General features: G+C 33.1%; 1 protein-coding gene across 1 annotated transcript in view; it reads right to left on the bottom strand.

The window, feature by feature from the left end:
- LOC143222297 (adhesion G protein-coupled receptor E2-like) overlaps positions 1 to 17,700 on the bottom strand; it is a 58,487-nt gene extending 40,787 nt beyond the window's left edge. The window contains exon 1 of the mRNA XM_076448630.1: positions 17,468 to 17,700. Coding sequence (XP_076304745.1) covers positions 17,468 to 17,495 — 28 coding nt within the window. The 5' untranslated portion in view covers positions 17,496 to 17,700. The remainder of the gene's footprint in view (positions 1 to 17,467) is intronic.
- Positions 17,701 to 25,223: the final 7,523 nt, after the last annotated feature.

Genomic DNA, 25,223 nt, shown 5'->3' with positions numbered 1-25,223 from the left:
TATATACTCATGAACATGAACATTGTGATAGTTGATGATCTGATATGAATGATAATAGAACTAATAATAAACCAAGTTGTTCATTAACTATGATTTTCTTCATGTAACTCAGCAATTGATGTCCATATTTGTGACAGAATATTTGACAATTTATATTTTAGGAAGCTTTATATCTTCAGGTCATCCATCTTGTGCTATCAATGGAAAATATAGACCATCAAATGGAGCAAGACATGGAACAAGTTCAGAATTTATAGCCATCACTTTGGTCAATACATTTTAATTTTTAAGCTTTTCAGTAAAATATTTTCTTTCTTAATTAAGCACAATATAGTGAAGAATATAGATAAAAAAAATAATTTATAAGAAATTTGACAAGGTTGCTATAGTTTTTACTCATAAATATATAAGTGTTTGTTAATGAATTAATGTTATATAACTCAATGAATGATGAAAATGAAGAATGTTGATACAGAACATTTCAGATATTAAATGTTATACTTCTGTACATTCTCCAAGATATAGGTGATAAATTTCAAAATACTCTTTTAGTAAATATTTGTAAAACTTATGATTAACTTGAGAGTTCCTATAAAATGTACAACACAAATTATGCATATAGAAAGTATCAGTACCAATTGTCAGAATCTCTGAATGAATATTTTGAGATAAGTTCACTATCACACAGTGTCATGAGAGACGTATTCAAAAATTGTTTGTTTTGTTTGAATTTTGCACAAAACTACTCGAGGGCTATCTGTGCCAGCCGTCCCTAATATAGCAGTGTAAGACTAGAGGGAAGACAGCTAGTCATCACCACCCACCGCCAACTCTCGTGCTACTCTTTTACCAACGAATAGTGGAATTGACTGAAAAAAGTAAAATAATCTAGTTGATAATTAAGAAATAAGTAAAGTATCAAGGAAGTTTATTAAAAATCAAGAACGACTTGTGAAAACAGTTTTATGAAGAAATGTAAATCATAAAATAGTAAAACAATGTTATAAATCATTCAGTAATAAAGAACAACTAAAATAATCTGAGAAATTAATTAAAAGTTAAATATTTACTTTCAATTAACAGAAAATCTGGAAGAAAGTTTTAATTCCTTATGGATATGGATTTTACTCTTTAGTGGTACAGTAGTTGATTTTAAGTATTAATTACGAAACAAATTACAAAGACTATACTTTACTCTCATTAAGTGTGTTAATATGTTTTCTTATATAATTATGTATGCTTTAAAATTAGAGGTGTGATTATTCAATAAAATAAAAGGTAACATAATCTAGTTGCCAAAATGCATTACAATTAACTTGAATTATAAAATTGTGATCCTTATTTTCTTATTCAATCTAATGTTGTTGTCTACCTTATATTTTTATTTCCAGTTAGTAATTAGAAAATAATCTGTCATTGCATGGTTTTAAATTTAGTGTCTATGTCTTAATTGGTTGAATTCTGTATTTTTGAAACGAATATCAATTTCGTTATTAAATCATTTTTAGTAGGGATGTGATAGATTAAACTAAAGGAAATATAATTGAAGAATTAGAGCTTAAAATAAAACGTATTAAGCAAAGTTTTAAATATTTTTCACACTTAAGAAGGCTTAATAACCTTCTAGAGCAGGGTTGTGCAACAGGCGGCCCGCGGGCCACAACCCGGCCCGCCAAGCCATTTAGTGTGGCTCTAGTTGTTGTAATCTAACCATGTGGCCTGATCTGTAATCCAACGCAAATGGAATATTTTTAAAAGCATCGATCCTACGGGATTCCCAGGCTTCGACTCGACAAACTTCTAAAATTATCTTTGCTAGAGAGGAGCAGGCCGAATTCGATTGGTCGGCCTCCTTAGGGCATGAATAGGTGACGTGCACTAGCACTATTGTCTACGACTCAACGTCATGTCCTGAACCTCGCCTTCGCCCGCTGGCGACAATTTTCCCTAACCTCTGCTGTCCGTCATTCATTATTGGTGAAAATTTTATTACCTTTTACAGTTACTACAAGAGATTGAAGGTAAATTGATTATTATTTAGCATATTGTTGTGACTTTACTGAATTTATTAAATTTTTTGCTTTCAGATGCATCTGATTCTATGTACAGTGTGACCTCGTTATTCGCGGGGGTTACGTTCTTTACCCTCCCGCGAATAGCGAAAAACCGCGAATATTGGATGCAGTTTTAAAACGTATATGTATGCGATTATATACTATATGAAATGCTTCCCAAACACTAATGATACTTATACTCATTGATGCAGTAATAATGTAGCAATATTGCATACTGTTATGTATTTCACTAAATTGTACCGTGCGTTACCGGGCTGTGCTTTGCCGTTTGCGTTGTTGGGGAAGCTGAGGCAGTCAGCCAATAGCAGTCCAATCTTGTTTGGTGAAGACGACAATTGATAAAAACGGCTTGATTGAGTAAATACAACAGAAATTTCCTCGAAAAGCCCTTTCAGTCTCTGTGACCTACAAAAACGCAGTTCGCGCATAACCCGCGAATATGCGGGGCCGCGAATGGCGAACCGCGAATAGGCGAGGTCACACTGTATTTTGCTGTTCTCAATTAATTTAAGTACCGGAAGGCTATGATCGGGATGCCAATTTAGAAACATGTGTTTCTGTCCATAAGAGGTTCCATGTGTAAATTTTGCTACTTTGCTATTTTCGTGAGAATAATTTTTGTTTTGATTTCAGGGCTAGTAAAATGTCAGCAGTTAGGAAACGAAAAATTGATGATGAGGGAAGGTTATTCAACAGTGAATGGTGCACAAAATATCTTGTTGTCCCACATAATCAAGGTGTTGTCTGCCTCGTCTGTCAAACTACAATTGCAGTCATGAAAGAGTACAATATTAAGCGACATTACGCATCTAAGCACTCCTCCCAGTTTGATGAAATTGTTGGTCAGGCACGAAAGGACAAAATTGAACATTTAAAAACATCCATTGAAAAGCAAAAGGTGTTTTACCACTTTCAAGAAAAATTCAGAACTGGTGACAAAACTGAGTTTTAAGCTTTGTGAATGTATGGCAGAAAAGGGAAAGCCTTTCAGTGATGGAGAATTTATTAAAATTGTTTAACAATATTCACAGAATATGCATGTCCAGAGAAAAAATATTTGGTGGAGCAAACTAGCCTTTCCCGCTTTACTGTCTCACGCAGGACAAAAGATCTTTCAGAGGACATCAAAGAAACTTTGAAAGAGAGATTGAATTCGTGTGAAGCTTTCAGTCTGGCTTTGGATGAAAGCACTGATATCAATGACACATCCCAACTTGTCATTTTCATCAGAGCTGTTACTGCAGGCTTTGATGTTTTCGAAGAGTTTTAGATATGGCAAGCCTTTCCTCCACAACCACAGGACAGGATATTTGTGAACAAGTGCTTAAGGTTGTAGAAAAGTTTGAACTGAATCCTTATAAATTATGTGGTGTTACAACAGATGGTGCTCCTTCCATGACAGGTAGGACAAATGGATTCACCAAGAAATTTCTAACTGCAATTGGAGCACAAGACGTAGTTGTAAGCCATTGCATTATTCACCAAGAGAGCTTGTGCACCAAAGTTCTGGATTTTGCAGAAGTCATGAAAAATGTCGTCCAATGCGTAAATTATATTCGAACACGAGGATTAAATCATCGACAATTTAAAACTTTTTAGATGAGCTGGACAGTGAGTATTCAGATGTTTTGTACTTCTCTGCTGTACGTTGGCTTAGTAGAGCTGCTACTTTGAAGAGATTCTGGAATCTGCGAGAGGAGATTAAGTTCTTCATGGAGAGCAAACGTCAGAATGTGGACTTCTTGAGCAATGAGAACTGGCTGAATGACTTAGCATTCCTCACAGACATTACACAGCATCTGTCTGATTTAAACTTAAAACTACAAGGGAAAAGTCAACTTGTGAATAAGTTGTTTGAGCATATTTGTGCTTTTGAGAAGAAATTGGAACTTTTCCAGGTTCAGTTGAGAAGAGCCATATTGACCCATTTTACATGTCTTGCAACCAGGAAACTGGAATTTCCTAATCTGGATTGCACCAAATATGGAACCAGTGTACAAAAGCTGCGTGATGAGTTTGCAAACAGATTTCCAGATTTCAGACAAACTGAAATTAGATTGAAATTGTTCGCTCAACCTTTTGATTTGGCAGTGGAAGACAGTCCTGATGACTGCCAAATGGAACTCATTGAACTGCAGGCTGACATGGACACTAAAAGGAAATTCTCTGAAAACAGTTTGCTAGACTTTTACAAACTCTGTGTACGTGAAAAGTTTCCCAATTTGTCCCGTCATGCACAAAGAATTGCCTCCCTTTTTGGTAGCACCTACTGCTGTGAGCAATTTTTCTCCAAAATGAAGCTCATCAAAACCAAATGTAGAAGTCATCTGACTGATGAACATTTGACCAGTCAGTTAAGAGTGGCAACCACTTCTGTCAAAGCTGATATTGACAAGCTCTGCAAGGACTCTAAATTTCAAGTGTCGCACTAAAATGATCACTCATGCAAAAATATAAAATATTATTGCTTGCATTTTGAGAATTTTTTTAAATTTATTGTGCATGTACACGAATAAGCTTGTTTTTTAAGTGGCCCCGCTTGATTGATGAAGTTGGTTATATGGCCCACCGACGAAAAATGTTGCACACCCCTGTTCTAGAGGCTTCTCTTTTCCTTTCTGTATCTAGTCACTTCCTTATCAATAACATCAATATAAATTTTCTACAGTATTCTTTTTAAAAAATAATATTTTATTATTTTTTTAATTTTTCCTTTGTTTCTTCTCCCATATAATTCAAATTTTTATCACTTTGTGGTATTCTCAGGTGCACTGGAAATTTAGACGTAATAGTAGCAACTGAATTGCACAAGATTTAGCAGAGACTACTATGTAAAGATATGGCCTGACATGGCCAAGAGCGTAAGGCGTGCGACTCATAATCCGAGGGTCGCGGGTTCGCGCCCGCGTCGTGCTAAATATGCTCGCTCTCCCAGGTGTGTGGGCGATATAATGTGACGGTCAATCCCACTATTCGTTGGTACAAGAGTAGCCCAAGAGTTGGCGGTGGGTGATGATGACTAGCTGCCTTCCCTTTAGTCTTACACTACTAAATTAGGGACGGCTCGGTGCAGCGGGCTAACAACCTACTCACTTAAATACCTGTTGAAGAATCCGCAAGCGATTGCGGCCCTATGTTCCTTGATGGAATCTAATGGTGATAACTAACTAACTATGCAAAGATAAAACATAATTTCTTACTTTAATGAATTGAAGAAAAAAAAGAACACAACTTGGCAGTGAACGCAAATAATTTTTTATAGCACACAAATAGACGTGATAATACAGTTTACCAAGATATAATACACAGGATGACAAGCATCATTTATACCTGAGAATTTTGTACTTGTAAGTTTGACTTTATTCTCCTTGTGTTGGTTTTCCAGTCTAAGAAAGCCCAGCATTATACACAAAGGCTCTATAATACTTTCCTCTCAGCATGCATGTGTTACCCATGTTACTACTGGATATTTCACGAATAAAGATAATAGAGGATACGTACTGAAGGCAGCACCTGATTTCCTAGTGAAACAAATGACTGTCTTGCAATATATAGTACAGTCAACTATACTATCATACACAATAAAAACAAAGGGAGAATGAACCAGAAAATTATCATTGTTAATCATGTTGTGTAAAAATAAAATGTTAAAGCTTTGAAGCGACAGTAATACATCATCAGTTATTTCAAAATTAATAATTTGAGTAAATTAATAGTCTGAGTTGGTAAATACGTAACTTCCTGTGATAATTTGGAAAAAAATTACCATAGTTTTGGACGTTAGTTAAACTTGCAGATATATGAATGATATTTTAGACACAGTACAAGCCCATCCTCCAGAGTTCGCTCTAGATAAAAAGCTCTCTTTCTAGAAACAAAGCACAGTATATAGATTTAGATACAAACATTCAAGTTTAAAGATCTCATTAAGACAAAAATTTTGAACTGTGAAGTTATAAACTTCCCAATGCCAAGTGTAAATGTTATAAATATGTTGTGTTACAATGTTTACTACTATATTTGTTTCCTTTACAATTCACTAGGTAACACTGACATATTTTGTTAGTAAATGCAAATGAGCCAAATCACAAAGTAAAAATGTCTGTTTCAGGAAACTTTATATTTGTCAAACTGATATAAAAGAGTGTTTCTTTAACGTTTCTCAATCTTTCAACGTAGTTAATATACAGAAACTTATTGTTTCATTGCTACTTCATTTTTAAGATAGCAACAAATTATATATATTGTAGACAATGTTAAAATAACGAATTCTGCAGGTGTCATAAAAATAATCATGTTTGTTAGTACACCTGAAATACAAGTATAAATTAACATATAAACAATTTATTGTATGTATTTATGTTAATATTGTCATTGTGTTTCAAAGTTCTTCTCAGGTAAGATATGCTAAAATAAAAAGTCACTAATGAAACAAATCACTGTAATTAGACGTCTTATGAAAGGTACAATTCTAGAAAACAGTTACGATTCTAACATAAATGTAAATATAAGCTTTTAGTGTTTTAATCAATGTTTCTTTTTATATTTTCCAGTTTACAGTTTATCTAATATACTGTAATTCATACCATATACATATTATTAGTTAAATAATTATGTCTTAATTATTATTCTTAATTTTGTTTACCATAAACTGGAACTTATTATGAGATACTTCTATAAATGTAAATATAATCACAACCAATATCAATATTTCGTTGTTACAGCTTCGACAAGAACTACCGATATACTACAAGTTCATTAATGCAGTTAAATTTAAATTGGAACTCAACAATTCGTTAATCAAACATTGATACGCTAGTGTAGAAAGTTCATATTATATTAAAATATTATCAAACAGTTTGAATTTATAACAATACTAAATAAATAGCACGTGTAAACCGATAAGTAAACTATTAATATAGTTTGATTTAGAATACAATACGTTACATACTTAAACATTTATTCATATTTTTATTGGTGTTATTTCATCATGTTTTAGTTTGTTTGTTTGTTTTGTTTTTTGAATTTCGCACAAAGCTACTCGAGGGTTATCTATGCTAGCCGTCCCTAATATAGCAGTGTAAGACTAGAGGGAAGACAGCTAGTCATCACCACCCACCGCCAACTCTCGTGCTACTCTTTTACCAACGAATAGTGGAATTGACTGAAAAAAGTAAAATAGTCTAGTTGATAATTAAGAAATAAGTAAAGTATCAAGGAAGTTTATTAAAAAATCAAGAACAACTTGTGAAAACAGTTTTATGAAGAAATGTAAATCATAAAATAGTAAAACAATGTTATAAATCATTCAGTAATAAGGAACAACTAAAATAATCTGAGAAATTAATTAAAAGTTAAATATTTACTTTCAATTAACAGAAAATCTGGAAGAAAGTTTTAATTCCTTATGGATATGGATTTTACTCTTTAGTGGTACAGTAGTTGATTTTAAGTATTAATTACGAAACAAATTACAAAGACTATACTTTACTCTCATTAAGTGTGTTAATATGTTTTCTTATATAATTATGTATGCTTTAAAATTAGAGGTGTGATTATTCAATAAAATAAAAGGTAACATAATCTAGTTGCCAAAATGCATTACAATTAACTTGAATTATAAAATTGTGATCCTTATTTTCTTATTCAATCTAATGTTGTTGTCTACCTTATATTTTTATTTCCAGTTAGTAATTAGAAAATAATCTGTCATTGCATGGTTTTAAATTTAGTGTCTATGTCTTAATTGGTTGAATTCTGTATTTTTGAAACGAATATCAATTTCGTTATTAAATCATTTTTAGTAGGGATGTGATAGATTAAACTAAAGGAAATATAATTGAAGAATTAGAGCTTAAAATAAAACGTATTAAGCAAAGTTTTAAATATTTTTCACACTTAAGAAGGCTTAATAACCTTCTAGGCTTCTCTTTTCCTTTCTGTTTAGAATTTATACGGCAATTGGTGCTTGAAATCAAAGAAATTTACTGCAAAGATAATGACAAAACAACCTCATGTGAACTGCCTGCAAAGAGGGCAAAAAGAGGACGATGCCATTTGTGCGGCAGATCAAAAGATAGACAGTCGAAAATTGTTTGCTCAAATTGTAAAAAAGATGTTTGTCAGAGTCATTCTAAAGTTGTTTGTAATGAATGTTGCTAAATCACTGTGTTTCTATTGGAAAAATATATAGGGCCTGATCGGCCCCAAAATCACTTTAGTGGATGTAAATATTTTTTTCGTAGGAGTGTTAATCTATGACTGCTTTTTCATTTCAATATTCTAACATTCAAGATTTGTCTGGAAGCTGTTTAGCTTCGAGATGGCGCTGCGATATTTATCAACATCGAGAATATAGATTTGAATTAAGACGCAAGAGGAAGAAGAACACGATAATAATGATGCTTCATACAAATTTGAAATGAAACATTTTAAACTTTCTGTGGACCGTAAAAGAATCCAATGTTTTCTAGCTAACATAAATGTAAATTCGTTAACAAATCTCTGCTGTTTCGAAATTTGGCATGACGAAAGGATGTTTGGATATTAGATAAGATACATCAAAGTTCTGCAATTATCCTAGCTAAAATAATTGGCGAATGTCGGATTTTTTAAACAGCACACTAAATAAAGCAAATATAAATAAAAACCTTACTATCATTGGGTAAGTTGTGAATTACTAGTCAACTCCATTACTTACTTTATGAACTAAAACTAGTTGATGAGGTTCATAATAAAATTCAAATATTCACGCAATGAAAAAGAACAAGAAGAACAACAATAAAGTACTATGATTTTATCTGAGACAAAAGGGACAGTGTGGTATTCTAAACTACTTAGACTACCTATATATGTCAATTATCATTGTAATTATAACATATGATGGATTTAAGTCCTCAAATCATACTTTTGCTAAGTTTCTGTACTAGTAAATAGGATAAGCACGACCCCACTTTAGAAGTTAATGACTCATAAAGACATTCAAGCGATACAACACTACAGAATAAACATTTATTAAATATTTGGAAACGGCGTGAATGGTAATGAAGAAAATATTATTGTATACTAGCTGGAGTACTAGTCCACTGGACGGAAGTTACCTCAATTTATGATGAATGAAAAGTTATCTTTGGACATGAAGATTTTTTTTCTCTTATATGTAAAGAAATCAGAAAAAAATCATGAAATAAAAACTTAGAAAACTTTCCCTGTTAATTCTGTCATTTAAAACAGCTTCAATACAATTGGAAGTATTTTAAAATGGCCAGGTTAAAAACATCTTAAAATATCTTTCCAAATGTTAAAACAGTAGAAAATGTGTAATTTTTCCACTTCTGTTGTCTGTACATTTCATTATGTACTTTCAGTTTATAGACTAACAACAATATCAGGTTATAACATTTGTTGTTAAGAGACATGACACAAAGTGATCGTTGTTATACAGGGAAGCTGTACACCAAACTTGGTTAAGATTTATCCGTAGCTGTGTAAATTGTGCACTTACTGTGGAAACACATGACGCATAAACAGGGTCAAGTGAGTATAAAAATTTCATGCATGTTTGGAAATGGCTGCAGTGATAAAGAAGAAACCTGTATTTTATATTGATATATATATATATATACACAACGTTTCCAGAAGGTAGTTATCATTAGGTGTCCATTCAAACCGTCTACAATTTCCATCTAAAAAGTGATACCGTGCCATCAAATTGAAACTTTTATTTTAAGGTGGAAGATTAGAGAGTAAAGTTTATAACCTTAACACATTATATTTATAACGGAGTCTAAACTTCATGAATAACACATGCATAAAAATGTATATAAATAAGTTAACATACATGACTGAAGATATATTACATTATTCTTATGTTTGTTTATTTGAAATTAAGGGCAGTGATCTATCTGTGCTTTACCCATCACGGCTAACGATACCCGGTGTTATAAGTCCTCAGACATACCGCTTTGCCACTTCAAGGCTCTTGCTACGAAAGAGAATAATATGATGACATTTTCTATCATTACAATACTTACCTGAGGCAGTTGGACACTTCGCACTTTCCTTGGTCTATTTTTTATAATATTGTGTGGTTTTCTATTGTGTTTTACATGTTTATTTGATTTTTCTATTGAGTTTTGGAGTATTAGTGGCTTTATTGTATCTTTTCCATCCTCGACGATCACCTCATCTTCTTTTCCTCTTTCTGATTGGCAGCACCATTTCCAAATTATAAGACTACAGAAGAAAACCACCAATAAATAACATAGGTGATTTAATTTAACTGTAATTTATACATTAGTGTTATTTGGTGAACACAAAACTATCTAATAATTTTAAACAAACATTAATTATCGATAATTTAAGAAAAAAACAACAAGTGAAAGCCATGCTAAAATCGAAATATAAAGAACTAAGTGATCTGCAGAAACTAAAAATAAATCTAAACTATCTACTGGCCTACTGCATTCAACCAGACATTTATGGACTCATACAACTCAAAATCAATCAAATGAATAGTAAGAAGGAGAAGGAAAAGAGGGTCAACCGCAACAAAAAACTAGATAAATTAAGGTGCTTACAATAAAAAGACCCCAACACGACGAACCACCAAAAAACTTCGCAATTAATAGATCCGACCGAAAATTAAGCAATGAAGATATACATCTACTCAACAAAGGACTCGACTTCGCATCCCATCCATCGAAATTAAAGCCTGCCAGGAAGACCTAGCTAGAAGACTGGTGACCCACTCTACACAAAATGGAAACACCAACAAAACAACGGAAAACAACTACCAGAAAAGAAGAAAACTTCGACAACCAACAATCTATCTTTCCAGCTAGAACTAAACATCTACTTTCCCGAAAGACCTCAATACAGTGTCTTAAACAACCTTTTCAAAGAATTTTCACACAAAACTGTAAACATAATTTCACAGAAAGAAAAAGAAAAGAACAACCTCACACAAAAATATATGAATTCTCTAATCAACTTAGAACGAGACATCAATATCAAAATTCTGAAAACAGATATAGGCAATGCTATAGTCATAATGAACACGAATGAATACAATCAAAAAATGAACAATATTTACCAAACACAAATCCAACAAAAACACTTGAAAAACAACTAAACAAAATACTACTTAAAAAGAAAGAATCTACACAAAATCAGAAAACATTTATTCTCACGCACGCACACCGCAACTATATGACACCCCCAAACCTCACAAACCCGATTGACCACTACGATCCATAAAGTCGACGTATGAATCATTTAACTACAACCTTGGTAAATATAGAGGGTTGGGATTTTCTAGATATCTAACATCAGTCGGCTTCCTTTTCAAAGACACTTTAAATTTAAATTTATTTTTAATCAAATATACCATAAAGATTTAACGGTCAGTTTTGAGGTAATCTATGTCTTCACAGAAGTACCAGCAACTGAAGCCTGCAAGATAGCTTTAGTACTTTATAACTAAGACCCCAACTCATTGATACACATTCTCAGCAACCAATTAGCAACCCTTAAATAATTCACTACCACCAAAACTAACTTTATGTTCAATAACCAAAACTACCTACAAATAAATGGACTAAGTGTGGGAAATGCTGTGCCACCAGCTCTAGCCAACATTTTTTGACACAGATTGAACCTCAAACGATGAACTCAGCCTTTCACCCACAGCTCTGCAGATCACACTCTTAGTTTTTTCAATCACGTGAACACGATAACCCCAAAATTAAGTTCACCTTCGAACAAATAACATCTAATCAATAGCATTTCTTGACCTCGATGTCACTAGAGCTGATACACAATTAAAAACAGAAAAATTACTGGATACTGGATTATACATTCTTTGGGATTCAGCACATGAAACAAAACAAAAACTTAACACATTAAGAAACCAAATAAACACAGCCACAAAACTATGATCACCTGATAAAAATAAGAATAAAATTAAGAAAATAAAACAACACTTCATCAACACCAACAAATTTCCTCCAAAAACTGTTGAAAAAGTTATACCAACAACAATAAATCCCAAGATCCAATAAACTACAAAACTATATACTACTGTATTCCATGTGTTGCCGATCATCAGCAAAAAAATAACCAACATTTGGAGAAAACATACAACAAAACACAACACTCCACTAAACACCAAATTTATTCAGAAACCAGGTACAAAACTAAAGTCGATACTATGTAAAAGGGCCCGGCATGGCCAAGCGCATTAAGGCGTGCGATTCATAATCTGAAATCGCGGGTTCGCATCCCCGTCGCGCCAAACTTGCTCGCCCCTTCAGCCGTGGGGTGATTATAATGTGACAGTAAATCCCATTATTCGTTGATAAAAGAGTAGCCCAAGAGTTGGCAGTCGGTGGTGATGACCAGCTGCCTTCCCTCTTGTCTTACACTGCTAAATTAGGGACGGCTAGCCTTTGTGTAGCTTTGCACGAAATTCAAAAAACAAAGATAAATGATAGAACAACATAAGACAGTAAAAGCCAGAAAATAGTACTGAATTATCCTTAAATATTTTTAGAATGTGTACTCTTTAAAAATAAATTCGTTATGTGTGGTTCGTACTGAAATTTTTAAACTAAAATATGTATCTGTGTTGCATTACAGTTTTGTAATTCTGATGTCAGGTTGTTGTGCATATTAACCTTCAGGAAGCCAAAAAAGAGAAATGGTGGTTAAAATAATATATATTTATATATGTATATATTTGGAGTGTTAAAATAGTTTTAAGCTTTTTTAAAAACTAAAAAGCTGTATTGCAAGGTTTTTGGCCTAATAACATTTCAACTCTTTCTTATTCATGTTTTAATACAGATAGCTAAGATCATCAATTTGTGTTTAATAAATAACATATTTGTTGAACGTGTATGTTAAAAGTTTTTAAGCAGTACATTTTCACAAACTAGATATTTATCTCTGGTACAAATCTGAAAGCTGCCTATTGGTTATCCTACAGAGCTGTAGATGAAGGTTCAAGGGTTCGGCAAGTAATGCCAATGAATATGCTTTGTACTTTGATCTATGAATATGTTACGAAAGAGGCAATAAATCCTGTTGTTCCTTTTAAAGAGCCGGACAAAACACTTGTGACGGCAGGTGCTACTAGGTGTCTTTTCTCTGCTTATAAGTTGTATTTCAAAATTGGGAACTGTTTCGCCAGGACTCTGTCTTTGACCAGACGGCCTAGACTACGCGAATCATGTCGAAATTTGCAATTACGAGAAAGAGCATATCTTATTTTTCTTTCAAACAAATATATTTTGCTTTATTTTTGTCGTACTTGGTATTTTAAGGCATAGAAAATAGACAAATATTAAGCGTTTTGTTTATTGTTTTATATACTGAGAAGTTCAGCTATTGATAACTCACGTGTTGTTTTAATCAATAACAAGATCAACTTTGTTCATTTGATAAGCAGTTCATTTTCAGATTGACAGTAGTGAAAGAAAATATGTCTCTTCTTGTGACTAGGATTTTGACATTAGTTTTATTGTTACTTGGAACTTTCATTTGTGGAACAATTCCTATTATCCTGGTAAAGCGACTAAAGCAAAGAAAAACAACGGATGGTGCTTCTCGTGAAGATCAGGCCACAGACAACTGCTTTACTTCTTTTTTGCTGTGTTTTGGTGGGGGCGTTTTGTTTGCGACGTGTTTTGTTCATTTGATACCAGAAGTTCGAGCAAGCTTTGAACGTTATTGGTTACAACAGAAAGATGACATCAGTGATTGTCGTTTCCCCATCCCTGAATTAATTGTGTGCTTCGGTTTTATATCAGTTTATATTATAGAAGAAGTATTGCATGCAGTGTTAAGGAGTGGTAGACAGAAAACAGAAATTACAAGTAGCCACAGTCCAGAACTCTGGTAATACCCGTGAAGGACTTGCAACGGATGTAACTTACGGTAGTACTACTACTAAACACCCCCCTTCCGCTGATCTTCATCATGCTTCACTTAAATTTTCAAAATTTTCTTTTAGAGGTATGATTGTTATTTGTGCATTGTCATTTCACTCGATATTTGAAGGATTTGCTGAAAGAAACATGGACTTTGTTCTTTGCTGTGTCAGTACACAAGTTTGTAATTGCCTTTGTAGTAGGTACTTTGAACGGTTTAGCAACGGGAACTTTAGTGTATGTCACATTTTTTTAGGTTCTTCAAAAGGAAAAATATTCCAAACTCTCAGGTTTGCTTCAGTTACTTGCAATGTTAGTTGGTTTTGGTTTAATGATTATAGTGCAATGGCTAACAGGTCAGTAACTCTAATTATTAAAAATCAATTAGAAAAAAAATTATTTTAAACAGAGGTTGGGTACATTATATTAAAACGATTCTGTAGTCTCACTACGTCGTTATAGTTTTTATTGCTATCTCCAGATAGGGTTTATTAATGACCTTGTCTTTATGATAGCCCTGTACTGTATTTAACATTACAAAATGATCCGTAGTAAGTATCATGTTTAAACCACATATTCTCCAACATGTAAGAGTTTCATAAACCATATATCCATTTCATTTTCCAATGGCTTGAAATATGTGATAGTTAAATAAACATAATATGAAGCAACGTGTGTACATGTGAAATTTGTTTTTCCAGACAAAGGTCTTTTGTGATTATGTTGTGCACTGTTGCACTTTTACTACTGTCCGTTAGATTCTCACGTTTTAAAGCATGCTACACATTACGGCTAGGATACGACTTGTTGAAGGTCTCTCACTTTTTCCAAGTTGATTCACACTTTTCCCCTCATATTATTAAATACTAGGAATATTCCAGTATCGGAAATCTTAATATTCGACCCGATATTTACCGTTTCATTGCAACTTCATATCGGCAGTAGTTGTCTCTTGAGTTGTCGATTTTTATACTCAAACTCGTTTTAATATAACGTAATCAATACTTTTCATTATAGTTAATAAATCAAGATGGCTGTTTACCATATTCATCTAAAACAATATATTATAGTGAAATATTGATGATGAGTTAATTTTGTCGAAACGTTATACAGTTGTAATAAAGTTTTCTTCATTACCCATTCAAGATCCCTAGTGGCACAGTGGTACACTACAAAGAGCACAGATAGTTCATTGTTCAGCTTTATGCATAATTACAAACAACAACCCCTTCAAACTGCTTCTGTGTATTATACAGTATTTCAGGAGCATATTGTCTAAGCTGTTGTTTTCAAATATTACAGAACAGTTGTCAATTAATTAAATGGTTTGATAATAAAGCTAGAATTACAAACAATTTTTCCCTCGAAGAATATCAGATCATTTTAATATAATCACTAAACAGTTAGTTTCCTATTGGATTACGATTTTTATGAGTACTGCATAACTGTTTGGGCTAGACTGTTTTTTACAATTATGTAAGCTGATTTGTGAATACCATGCATAAGCTATTGATATGAACAGAAATCGTTTTTAACTTTATTTTCATCTACTTTAAGAAAAATGAAAGCATTATAACGTTCATCTTACCGGAGGAAAAACGTTTTGGAGTAAACACAATCTGTTCTAATAGTGATTGTTTTGTGTTATTGTGTGAATACCCATTTTTTGATGAAAATATTTGTTTTTAATTTTAGAAAAATTTCGCTATGTATGTACGTTTTTGAAATTACATAAATTTTATTTTAGTACATCAAAACTTTTGATACAGCATGTGTACCTTCACAAAATGTTGTACACTTTCAGTAAAGAGTACAAGTATTAGAAAAATCAGATATTTGACTTGTTTGTGAAAATAATCTATAAAAACCTGGCATCGGCGAGTCAGCCAGGATTATTTGTTTTTTGGTTTGTTTGTTTTGGAATTTCGCACAAAGCTACTCGAGGGCTATCTGTGCTAGCCGTCCCTAATTTAGCAGTGTAAGACTAAAGGAAAGGCAGCTAGTCATCACCACCCACCGCCAACTCTTGGGCTACTCTTTTACCAACGAATAGTGGGATTGACCGTCACATTATAACGCCCCCACGGCTGGGAGGGCGAGCATGTTTGGCGCGACGCGGGCGCGAACCCGCGGATTACGAGTCGCACGCCTTACGCGCTAGGCCATGCCAGGCCGGGCCAGGATTATAGAGTTACAAAAGATGGTAAAATAAAACGTATACGACAGCAGAAGTAGATATATACACAGAAAATTGTAGTGGTAACGAACTGGTACAAAGAATACGATTCCTTATAAAACCTTACACTGAGTGTATTTTACAAAATATTGCTCCACAAGAACAAAAACAAGACAGGTCATTTTGTAAAGGATGGTTTTATACTTTTGAATACAGTAACATGAGGGCGTGTGTTGCTTGAGCCATTGCAACTTTTATAATGTTTGTCGGAAATGGTTGAAAACACAACAAAATAAAAATAATAAAATTATATCTCTAGATGTTTAATGTTATGAGACTTAAGATATTTAGATTAAACATTTGTGGTTTCGTGTTATAATTTAGAGTTATTCTAGATCATAAAAACAGTAATTTATATCTTTACTGATTTTTTTATGGTGGTTACTAGATAAATCAAATCGATCAAATCCATAGTGATACACAATTGTGAAAATAACAGATAAATTACAAACTGTTTCACGAAAACACATTTGATTATTATCTGGAGTGGAAACTTTTTAACAAATTTCTGATTCATTAAAATTATGTTGCATTTCGCACAGTCAACATTCGAAAGGAAAAATGCACAAGGAAGTCATTACTTAAACATTTTAAAAACTTGATAAAATATTCTGATAATTTGTGTAAAAGCGCCTTTTAATGTTTACTAATAATCTGAAAAATGTATAATATGAAAACTATAATCAGCACAAAATGGTAATGTTTTCGGTCCTTGGGACTAAACCTGTAATGAGAGAACTAACGATCTGTTACTTTTATAATAGTTTTGAATTTCGCTAAAGCGACTCGAGGTCTATCTGCGCTAGCCGTCCCTAATTTAGCAGTGTAAGACAGGAGGGAAGGCAGCTAGTCATCACAACCCACCGACAGATCTTGGTCTACTCTTTTACCAACGAATAGTGGGATTATAACACCCCCACGGCTGAAAGGGTGAATATGTTTGATGTGACGGGGATTCGAACCTGCAACCTTCAGATAACGGGTCGAGTGTCTTACCCACACAAACATGCTGGGCTTCCCTTATAATGCAAAGTTAGTTTCTATAACCAAGTAACGAATGATAATCAGTAGGCCTACTTATTTACATGAGTAGTTAAGGGGCTTGTACGCCATACGAAAGATGCCACCCCAGTAGAGGGTCGCCATTTGAGTGGTTACGTAACAATTACATAATACGCTGACAATTGATTGTTGCATAACTGTTATGTAATATGCAAAAGACTCACCATGACAGGTAATGCTGTCATATGTCATAACAACAGATATTATCCAGAAAGAACGTTGCCAGATGTGACATTAAGTTCGAACGTTACTTAGCGTGTTGATAGAGCCATGAAATGACGTCAGAAGTAGCGATGATATCCTGAAGATCAACATGACCTTCACTTTATGATAACGAAGTCTTAAAATTAATAATATAATCCAATTTTACAGCCTATAAAATAGTTTATAGTTTCGTATTGTAGATAAATCATTAACTCTGCTGTTTCAGTTCATCAGCTTTACAAGTTGTTCTTTTCACAATGCAGGACAGTGTTACCAGAACTAGTGTTTGTACAGCAGAGGCTGATAAACTCATCATTTAGTGTATCAGGTTCTCAACAATGTCTAGATTTAATTATGTGTCCTGAAAATACAAGTAAAACAATACTACTATTTCTTTACTACCTTGTCTTTATGGACTAAATAAATACGTTATTCCTGTGTCAGTATATGATTTCTGTTGTTCTTGACAAAAACTTACATTTTACACAATTTTCACTTACATATGTTTTACAAAGGTTGATGGTATTTCAGTCGGCGGATGGTCTTACTAAACGATTTGTGTGTGTTTTCCAAAATATTTCTATACTTCTATAGGCTTGCTTGTAGATTTTAACTTATATATGTATGTATATCTTCGATTTACATTTGTTTGTTTAAGAAGATAAAGTTACTGAAGTATTTAACATACTTCTCAAACGTTTTTATCACACCTTATGTCTTTTTCTTCTAAATATTTAACAACACAAACGGGTATTATTTTATGATTTAAAGTACTGATTATAGTTTTCGCTTCTATATCTAATTATACTTTCATATTTTCTGACGTTTTTCACTTTTTATAATTTCCTAGAAAAAGTCACTTATTTTGCTATTTACCTTTATAAGTCACCAAAATTTAAAGCATTACTATTATGGAGAGGCATTTCTTCGTGAAGGTCATTTTTCTATGACCAAATACGGTTAATGAATGATCTGCCGTTTAACAACCCATTTTACTGTTACAGAAACTATTTAAAATATCAACACTAACCATTTTCTTGAAGTACCGTACAATTAAAATTCATAAATCTTTGTGGTTTTAAAACAGAGATATAACTGAAATTTTCTCTATACTTCAATTAAAACATCTTTTATAATGCATATAAACTTTATATTAATTTCTAACTGTGGATCACTAACACCATGAACACAATTTACTCTTACTCATTGTGATATGTTCAGCCTAAAGCCAATCAGTCTAAATTCAAAACACTTGAGATAATACAGGAAATAAATAAAAAATACTGAAATATGTTTACATTATATTGAAATAGTTTTAATTTAAATTATTCACATTTAAAATAATAGATGTTTTTTAATATTCGTTATTTTATGTTTATAACACATTTATTATTTGTATACAGATAAAACCAAAACCAACATCACAACACTTACAAATGTGTATATTTTTTGATAAATCAGCAATTCTAAAACTATTATAACAAACTTATTATATAACATGAGAAACTTATTTTATAAATGTAAATGTACAATTTTTGAACATTACAAAATTTCACACTGCGTCATTCGGCTCAAAATTATCTTTTCACAATAGAAGATTGATTCAATTATTCTGTTAATCTTATTAAAAATGTAAAATATACGACAGTTTATTATACACTCGAATAGAAACAATTCGGATAATGTTTGATCAGAAGTTCAGTATAAAGTCTAACTATTATTTTAAATAACTCTTGTTATAATTCTTCAAAACTAACACACATATTGTAAAACACCCAAAGTGTGTTTTACTATATATATACTTAGAAGATGTTTACAAACACTGTATGTTGAGGTCATTGACAAAGATGAGTTCTGAATGTACCAGTATATTTCGCAATACACACTGATTTAAAAGTCAGTGAAGCTAGTGATATAAAGCACTAAATGGGCGTTCAATATTTGACATAACATATCAGTTAGCGTATAATGCTTGTGAACTTTCTATTCAGTTAGACTCCACAAACTGATTAATAACTTTGCAAACAAATTCATGTAAATCAAATTCTAAATCCTAAATATGACTAATTTTTCAGTGAAACATTTGTTAACATAACTTCATTGTAAACATCTTAGTTTATAAACTACTGGATAAGGCCTCATACAACTTTTGTACTTTACATTCGTAATAGTACTTGTTCACTTGTTCAGTCTGAGTAATGCTTCCGTTTCAACAAAAATGACAGATAAACTAGAAATTCTATTTCCGCATCTTTCAAAATTTCACTTCATGTACATCTAAAATTATTAGTCTTCCAAAATAATTGTTAACAAATGAAGATACTTGAAAAAGGAATTTTAATTAGAAAGCAAGTGATTATTCTTGAATCATTTCAAAGATATTTTTCTCACAAATATTTTTAAACGTGTAATGTATTATCTTTCATTTACTATTTATAGAAATATCGTAAGTTATTGATCAGTTTTCGGTGATCTTCTTATCTAAAACCCACGTTGGTGAAGCATTTAAACTTCCTAAAAACAATATAAGGACTGAGATGAAAGCCATGAACAAATTGTTTTCTGAATATTTCAAGTCACCAACTTAGTATATGCCACTAACGCACAGGTAGATCAGTTTAAAATGTATAGTGGTTTGTCCTTAGATTAATAGTATAAATCAAAGCATCTGCATAAATGTGTTACGTCAAGCAGAGATGTATGGGAACTTGACAATCTCACAAGAAAAACGCAACTCTATTGACAGAGTATTGACCTTCTCTTACTCATTGAGGTGAAAGAAGCTGAAGTATGTGGTCTTCATCAACATACGGAAAACGTAATAGTGTCAAAAAAATAAAGTATCATGTGATGTAATTAGCAAAATAAAATATGAGGAATCGACAGAGTAGTATATAGCCAGAAGTTGTATATAGCCAGAAGTAGTATATAGCTAGATGTAGTATATAGCCAGATGTAGTATAGAGCCAGATGTAGTATATAACCAGATGTAGTAAAACATATATTGTTGATTCTTACCGTCGAGAATTTTCTTCAAATTTAGAGAATAGGCAGGGCTTGCGCAATATACATCCAACAATATACGTCACATGCATCAGACAAAAGTAAACCTATAACGATAAATGTTACACCTCCCTCCTTAAGAAATTAAAAATTGGCACATAAAAAGTCCAGTATGAGTGTATAAATGTGTATTAAATTAGCAAAGAAAAATTTATTCACTTTGAATCGTAAATACTGATGTGATATTAAGGTGTGAAAACAATGTTTTAAGAAACAAAACTTTTTAACTTGTATATGACGTCATAAGGGTTTTTATCGTAAGATGGGTTCTTCTTAATTATTCAGTAAAAGTGATACAAAGTTCAGTCCACTTAATGAGAATACAGGCATTTTATTTATTATACTGCACATTATACACGTTTACTGAGTAACAGGCCTAACAGTAAGGGTTGTATCATTAATGTGGAACTTTCCTTATGGGTGAATAGATGTAAATGGCACTTCTTGAACACGTTTTGTTTAATATTGTTTGGTTTTAGAGTAAATTTAATTGTAGGCCTAAATTCAAATCAGATGGAGGATATGCGATATGAGGGCGTATCGTACGTATTCTACCGTCTTCTAGTAATATGAGAATTCGTAACCTCATTTAGTATGTTTCTATTAAACTGCTTTGTTCTAGTCGCCTTTGTGTTTTTGTTGATTTCTAGGAGCTATTATCTTCTTTGTCAGAAGTTGCTGCTGCAATTTCATTCTTTGTATCAAAGTAGGCCATGTATAATACGTCCTTTATCGGCTAAGTGGGTAATATCTATAAGGGAAATGAAAAAATAAAACTTTAAATTTTTGATATTAATAAAACATGATAGGAAAATCATATATGTTCACATATCACAGGCCTATTTAAAATTTGAACTCTGAATAATAATAAATAATCATACATTTATTACAAGTATGAGTTTCAAAGTTTATACCTAAGCAGATGGTAAAAAGTGTTCTACTGTTGGATAGATTATTTTGGATTACTGACAAAAATAATGTGAAGCCCAGATCAGGTGATAATAATTTTAATTAGCTTCCAATAAATGGATAAAGTTTATTACAGACTATATTCAATTCACGTTGACACAAATTGTAAGCTTATGTTTACAAACAATGTTTTAACAAACTTCTGAGACTATCTTACTTATAAACTTTACTCACAAATCTTTCCAATTGATAAACAAACATGCTTTCTCATCAAATATCTAAACAGGTGCAATAATTTTCAGTCATAAATCACTGATTGACTTATTTATTCACTGATTCTAGTACTTATATTGTATCATTGTTTTTGTATACCGCATTCATTTTCTAGAAGCTACACCCTCTAGCAAAACAAATATCTAAATTAAAATATTGAAAAATGTAGCTTTCATCACTGACCCTTTCCTGAACTATAAAATCTCTTGTATAAATAACCTTACTTTTCATATAAAATTGGACACTAAGCTACCCACTTACCGAGTCTTTATGATCGTTTTCTTTTCTTATAGATGGAATGGCCTTTTGTCCCTTGCTGTGACTTGCTGTCTTGCCACTGGGAAGTTCTCTGTAGGTGAATCCACTGAAAATTTTATTCTTAGAGATTTTCAAGGAATAGTCTGAACAGAAACCCTGGGCTCCTCAGCAGGATGACATTTCATTGGCGAATCCTCCTCTGAAATTATCCTTTGAAACATTCTCTCACTCACATACTTCCAAAGGTTATATCACAATGGATGTACCTTGGTTTGGAATAACTCTCTTTCTAGATTCAGTAAACAATATTATTGATTCTTTTCATTACCTCATTTGGCTCTTCCCAACACCAACTTAACTTTGGAGTTCATTCTTTCTTATAGCAAGTATTGTACAGTTATGCCAATAATGCCATGTTACTTTATGGAAGACAGTCTTATAAGCATTAGCTGATTTAAATATTTGCCAAAGTAAGTAATGGATGAGCTCAATAGTATTCTTTAGTCTCTTTGTATATTCTCTATAAGAGCTTGTTGAAAGTCCTCCAGGTGTAAAAGCAGAAAATCCAATGACACTTTAAATTCTTTCCCAAGGATCATTGTTGCCTATAGCTTCAATATCGTCATTCAGTAATTCATAAGTAGCAGTTCAAGATCTTGATCCCTTATTTTCTGATATTCAGTTAGAGAAACTGCTAAATGTTTCATAAGTGACTTTTTGTATCTCCCCTCCGTGCCATTGAAAAATAGATGAAAGTTTTTACCCTGGTGTTTTTATTTTTAGGATCTGACATATTTCTGCAAATAAGGCTAATTAAAAGTTCTATCTCTGATCTGGGTGAAGTTTCATAAGCACCCAAAATCTTGGAGTAAATTGATTGACAACCTTACTTGCTAGAATTTACGCTTCCTTTTTATAAACAGAATGTGCTTTTAGTCATTTGATGATATAGTTTATCACAACAGTAATGTGTTTGTTTTTACTGTAACTTTGTTGCAGAGAACCAACCACATAAATAGCAAATGGTGTCTCTTAAATGGTGCCCTAACACAGTATTGCTGTAAATACTCTTGCCGTTTCTTTTGTAAACATTTCTCCTAATAGCTAAGATCCCACAATTGACATCAATTATCTACAGATTTCTGGCACCCCACCCAATAGAAGCTGTCTCTTACTCTTTCCCCTAAGTGTTCAGCCATTGGAAAATTGAGAAAATGATGGAATGTCTTGAAATGTAGAAACTGTGAAGATACCAGCTGTATCACTGTTTCTTTTCATTGGTATCTTCTTATTTTCGACATCACAAGTTCTCCTTCAAACATAATGAATCATGTTATGCTTAGAACATCTCAGTTTTCAGGTTGTATGGTGTCGCGATTTGCCATAAAGAATTTTCTGAGCTAGTTTCAATCTACAGAATAATTAGTTTCAAACTAGCACCTTTCAGTAGAGTGTAGGACCACATTAGCTCTTTAAGACCTAAAATCACATTAAGGAAAGACTTACGTTTAAGTTCATTATTGATCTAATTCCAATGATATTTCATTTGATAACAAAATCGTATAGTTACAGCATGAAGTAATTTGTGTTCTTTTCGTTATCCTTAATCAACGTATTCATGATGTTAAAAAGTGTATTTATAACAATAATTTAGGAGCAAAGTTTTGAGGTGTTTCATTCGGAGTATTAGACGTGTGCCTTTAAATGTTAAGTACTTTTTATTTTGTACTAGGATGTAGCTATATATGCACTACATGGCCAAAGGTATGTGAACACCCCTTCTAATTAGTGGGTTTGACTATTTCAGCCACACCCATTAATAACAGGTGCACAAACTCAAGCATACAACAATGCAATCTCCATAATCAAACACTGGCAGTAGAATGGGGCGTACTGAAGAGCTAGTGACTTTCAATGTGGCACTGTCATAGAATGCCACCTTTCCAACAAGTCAGTTCGTCAAATTTCTGCCCTGCTAGAGCTTCCCCGGTCAACTGTAAGTGCTGTTACTGTGAAGTGGAAACGTCTAGGAGCAACAACAGCTCAGCCACGAAGCGGTAAGCCACATAAGCTAACAAAACGGGACCGCCAAGTGCTGAAGCGCGTAAAAATCGTCTATCCACAGTTGCAACACTCATTATCGAGTTCCAAACTACCTCTAGAAGCAGCGTCAGCACAAGAACTGTTCATCGAGAGCTTCATGAAATGGGTTTTCATGGCCGAGCAGGCACACCAAGCTTAAGATCACCATGTGCAATGCCAAGCGCTGGCAAGAGTGGTGTAAAGCACACCGCCATTGGACTCTAGATTGATGAATCCCGCTTCACTACCTAGCAGTCTGACGGACGAATCTAGTTTTGGCGGGTGCCAGGAGAACGTTATCTGCCTGAATGCATAGTGCCAACTGTAAAGTTTTGGGGAGGAGAAATAATGGTCTGAGGCTGTTTTTCATGGTTTAGACTAGACTCTTTAGTTCCATTTAAGGTAAATATTAATGCTACAGCATACAATGACATTCTAGAGAATTGTATGCTTCCAACTTTGTGGCAAATGTTTGGGGAAGGCCCTTTTTTGTTTCATGACAATGCCGAGGTTGGTGTAGAAAAACTTGACTGGCCTGCACAGACCCCTGACCCCATCGAACACCTTTGGAATGAATTTGAACGCCGACTTCGAGCCAGGCCTTTTCGCCCGACCTCACTAATGCTCTTGTGGCTGAATAGGAGCGAATCCCTGCAGCCATGTTTCAAATTATAGTGAAAATTCTTCCCAGAAGAGTGGAGGCTGTTATCGCAGCAAATGGGGGACCAACTCCATATTAATGCCTACAGTTTTGGAATGAGATGTTCAACAAGCACATATGGGTGTGATGATCGGGTGTCCACATACTTTTGGCCATATATTGTATATATATAACTCATAAAAGAGCCAAGTTGAAAACATAGGCAACTTAATTGTCAATTCACGTTTTTTCATAATCAGGTTGTTTATTGATAAAATACTTTTCAATTGTGCTCGGCATATTTATCATGTATCTACTTAAGTATTTCATTTAAAAGAAAATCCATGGCCTTAGGAAGGTAATAATAGTCCAGTCAGGCTTCTTTTAATTCAATGCATTACGTTGTGTGTATTGTATGCAATATTTTTACTTAAAACGGTTCAAGATTCAATTACATACCGTTAAATTTTCGAAGGATTTTCTGGTGTTAT

Source organism: Tachypleus tridentatus, chromosome 8 (genome assembly GCF_004210375.1).
Source record: "Tachypleus tridentatus isolate NWPU-2018 chromosome 8, ASM421037v1, whole genome shotgun sequence".
NCBI lineage: Eukaryota > Metazoa > Arthropoda > Merostomata > Xiphosura > Limulidae > Tachypleus > Tachypleus tridentatus.
This window is presented reverse-complemented; position numbering and strand designations above follow the sequence as displayed.